Raw genomic sequence first — 4,051 nt, 5'->3', positions numbered from 1 at the left:
ACATCTGAAGTTTTCTCGAACTTTTCTGGAGTTCCGCAAGGCAGCAATAAGGGGAACAAGTGCAGAACGCACAGGAAAAAGTGTGGAAGGTACATGAACAGGTAGAAAAAGTACAGAAAGTACAGGAACAAGTACAGACATGAGAGAACAAATACTGAAAATACTGAAACAAGTGCAGAGAGGACAGGAACATGTAGAGAAAGCACAGAAATAAAGAGTACTGAAACAGGTACAGAAACTGATACATACAATTCAGAAACAAGAACAGAAAGAACAGCAACAGGTACAGAAAGTACAACCATAAGTACAGAAAGTACAGGAGCAAGTGCAGAAAAAAAGTTCAAAGTTAAAAGGTTAATGGCAAATGTTATCGAGGGAACGATTCCAATGATACCCCCTGACATGTCATTCAAATTTAAACGTCATTTTCCAGTCCATTTAGCTTTCATATTATCGCCAATAAAGCACAAGAGTAATCGTAAGGAGTTTGTGTTATGAAGTTTGAGTTTTTACATGGAAAATTGTATGTTGCCTGTTCGCGTGTTGGCAAACCATCGGTTAGACATACTTGTACCGAAAATGGAGAAACAAAATATTCTCAACCTGTGGTCCGCGATATAAAATGCATGCATTAAAATTGATTGAAAGAAATATTGATTTATTTACATCTAATCTAATATTATTTAGCAGAGCAGTAGTTCGAACTTTCTGGGAAGATTTTACTATCGTTAGTCGATTGAACAATGAATAAAACATCTTTATTTTTTCTGCTCAACTATTTCTTTTTTAATCAATTCCGGGATAAAGTTCAGTAAATCGAACGCTATAACGACTTTTGACGAAACTCCACTGTTTTCTGCATATATATTTTCAAGTAATCACTAGTGCCGTCCTCCTTTCATTGGAGTCTACGAGCAAAAGTAAGATATTTTCTCGTTAAAATAATGCTAAATATTTCAGTACGTCGTTGTTCGATTTGAATGTTTTCCGTTTTCACTTCTTTGGAACTGCAATTTCACTTGATCACGTTTCTCACATTTTCCACGCAGTTGCACACAGTTCAATTATCATTATTAACATTCTGCACGGGAACCGCACAGTCATCGAAACATTGTAGACAGGAAGTATGGCCTTTCAGGGCTGCCAGCTGACAAGGAGTGTGGCCATTCTTTGAAACGGCATCACGATTGGCACCGTGAGCAAGCAGTATTTCCGTGACTTTCTGGTGATTGCCATCAGCGGCAAAATGAAGTGGACTCCATCCGTTGTGATCGGCACAGTTGACCGTAGCACCGTTGGCAATTAAATATTCAACCATTTCGGCATGGCCTCCTTTGGCAGCGAAATGCAGAGGCGTTTCCAGTTCGGGTGTAGTCGCAGTCACCTTGGCATTGTTACCAACGAGCAGCTGGGCAACCGCAATTCGACCAAAATTGGCAGCACTGTGCAGAGCAGTCCATCCGTCTCCATCTGGGTGGTTAATCAAAGCCGATTGATCGAGTAACGACCGAGCGATTGCGCAGTACCCTTTGCGAGCTGCAAATAGAAGAGGAGTTTCATGAACTACGGTCAAGGCGGTGACATTTGCACCACTATCAAGCAGCAGATTTACGATGTCTCGTCGTCCATATTGTGCAGCAAAATGAAGCGGAGTCCAACCATCGCTATCTCTACAATCGATTTTTGCAGACTTTTCAATCAAACTACGCACTATTTCCGAATGGTTTTTTCGGGTCGCAAAATGGAGCGATGTCTCTTGCCGATTAGTCATTGCGTTTACGTCAGATTTGTTTTCGACTAACTCCAACACAACATCTTTGTAGCCTTTCCGGGCCGCATAATGAAGCGGTGTCCATCCTCGCCAATCTTTGCAATCAACTGTGGCCTGCGCCTCGAGTAACAGTTTAACAATTTCCAAGCGATTTTTCTTCGCTGCAAAGTGAAGAGGAGTCGTAAGCTGTTTTGTGAGTGAATTCACATGAGCTTTGTTATCGAGTAATATTTTCACGATGTCCGTATGCCCATTGAAAACTGCATAATGGAGAGAGGTCCATCCGTTGCTGTCCTCGATATGAACCGTTGACGATTTATCAACTAAACAGCGAACCACGCCAGTGCAATTTTTCCGAACGGCTAAATTGAATGGAGTCTCTTTTTGATTACCAAAAGAATTGACATTTGCCCCATTGGTAATCAGTTGTTGAACCACTTCTTCATGCCCTTTCTCGGCCGCATAATGCAGAGGAGTCCAACCTTTATAATCAACACAATTGACCTCAGCGGAAGCATTTATTAAACTGATGACCGTCGAGTTGTGTCCTTTTTTAGCTGCAATATGTAGGGGAGTTTGGTGGTCCTTGGTTACAGCGTTCACATCGGCCCCATTTTCGATCAAATCAGTCACGGCTGCAGTGTGGACGCATTTCGCGGCATAATGAAGTGAACTCCAGTCCTTGTAATTGCCACAGTTGATGTGAACCGAGTGACTGATCAAAAGCCGAACTACATCGGCGCGGCAGTTTCCGGCAGCTAGATGTAGTGGCGTTTCCAGCTTTTTAGTTGTGGCATTCAAATCCACAGTACCACTGGAAATGAGCTTATCCAGAATATCCATGCGACCTTTGTAGGCTGCGTTATGCAACGAACTCCACCCGCTATTGTCGGACGTATGGGTTTCGGTCATTTCTGTAAAAAATAACACTCAATATTAGAAAAGGTATTCACTTTTGTTATAACTATTGAGTCTTACCAAAAAATTACTTTTGAACCTAACAAAGCGCCTGTGTTATGTGTTATCCAGACCGGTCTATAATAAAAATGAGAACGATTTGTTTTCTTATCAAATATAATTACATTTCACCATATCTCGCGGAAATCACAAAATTGAACTGTGACACAATCAATGAAACAAACACTGAACACAAGCGAGCTCACTGGCCGGTGGGGTTTTATCATCGCCGACTACGCGTATTTATTTCACAATGTTACTCACTGCGGTGAGTTTCAACCGGAGAAGAGCGTCTCTCGACTCACAACGTAAAGAGAGACGCGCGTCATCCATTGCGAGCATAGCCAATTCACTAGAATCATTTTTCTTCGCGGTTGGTTAGTGATAGGCCGCGCAGTCCGTTAGCTATGAAGATGAAACAGTTTGCTACAATGTCCTACAATTAAATAGCAGGCAATGCTTTGACCATTTCGAAACACTACCGCACAAAAATGTGTGCACTTTGAAAACGAATCGATAAGCAAACGTCTCGCATGCCGGTGCTTACGAAACTGAGTAGGCTAAGCAAAGTGAACGATCAGCTGATGTACGCGTAAAGCGTGGGTAAGCGATACAACAGCCAGCATACCGACAGCATGATTCATCGATGTACACGTTCGATCACGATCACGTTCAGTTGCCATGAGATAAACTGTCGTCATGGCTAGTGATGGGTAATTCACGAACGGGGTTCAATAGAACTAGTTTTTTCGAAAAAATGAGTAAACGGGAGCTAACTGTTTTAAGCTGTCATTCCGTTATAAATTATTTCCAAGAGGAGCCAATTTATTTTTGCTATTTTGCTCATTGTTTATTGTTTATTGTGGAGTTAGGAAAAGCCCGCTGGAACTAGTTCTGACGGAAATACGTCTTACTTGTTGTATTTAGGGCAGCGACATAATTTCGGAAAAATGTTCAGTAATTTATGATTAAACTTTCAGTTCTTTGAGATAACCACAAATAACTCAAAATTGAAGTTTTCTAAAATGTTTTTTATTAAGCTTCCTGCAGTAAATAATTGAAACAAACATCATATGTTATTCCGCTAAAGTACTCATTTCGACAGACATTATAAAAAACCAGATCTTGAATATGTAGGGCTATTCTGGTTTGTACAATGGATGCCTATTTCGCTTTGTTATCTCAGCGCATAGTTATCAAAAGTCTTAAAATCAGAGTAGCATAGTTGTAGTAGATATTTTCCTAGACCCATACGTTTTTATATGATTTTTTAATTTTTTGGTGGTTATTCAATGTCAAAACTGCGACTTTTCACGAAAAAAT

General features: G+C 40.7%; 1 protein-coding gene across 1 annotated transcript; it reads right to left on the bottom strand.

The window, feature by feature from the left end:
• Positions 1-692: 692 nt before the first annotated feature.
• Positions 693-3,255, bottom strand: LOC131432480 (putative ankyrin repeat protein RF_0381). Its single transcript, XM_058598785.1, has 2 exons — positions 2,750-3,255; positions 693-2,685 (listed from the first exon to the last, which is right to left on the bottom strand). The coding sequence occupies exon 2, from the start codon at positions 2,681-2,683 to the stop codon at positions 1,061-1,063; it is 1,623 nt and encodes a 540-aa protein (XP_058454768.1). The 5' UTR covers positions 2,684-2,685; positions 2,750-3,255; the 3' UTR covers positions 693-1,060.
• Positions 3,256-4,051: the final 796 nt, after the last annotated feature.

The sequence above is a fragment of the Malaya genurostris genome, chromosome 2 (genome assembly GCF_030247185.1).
Source record: "Malaya genurostris strain Urasoe2022 chromosome 2, Malgen_1.1, whole genome shotgun sequence".
NCBI lineage: Eukaryota > Metazoa > Arthropoda > Insecta > Diptera > Culicidae > Malaya > Malaya genurostris.
Note: the sequence above shows the minus strand (reverse complement) of the source record. Positions and strands in the feature narration are given on the sequence as shown.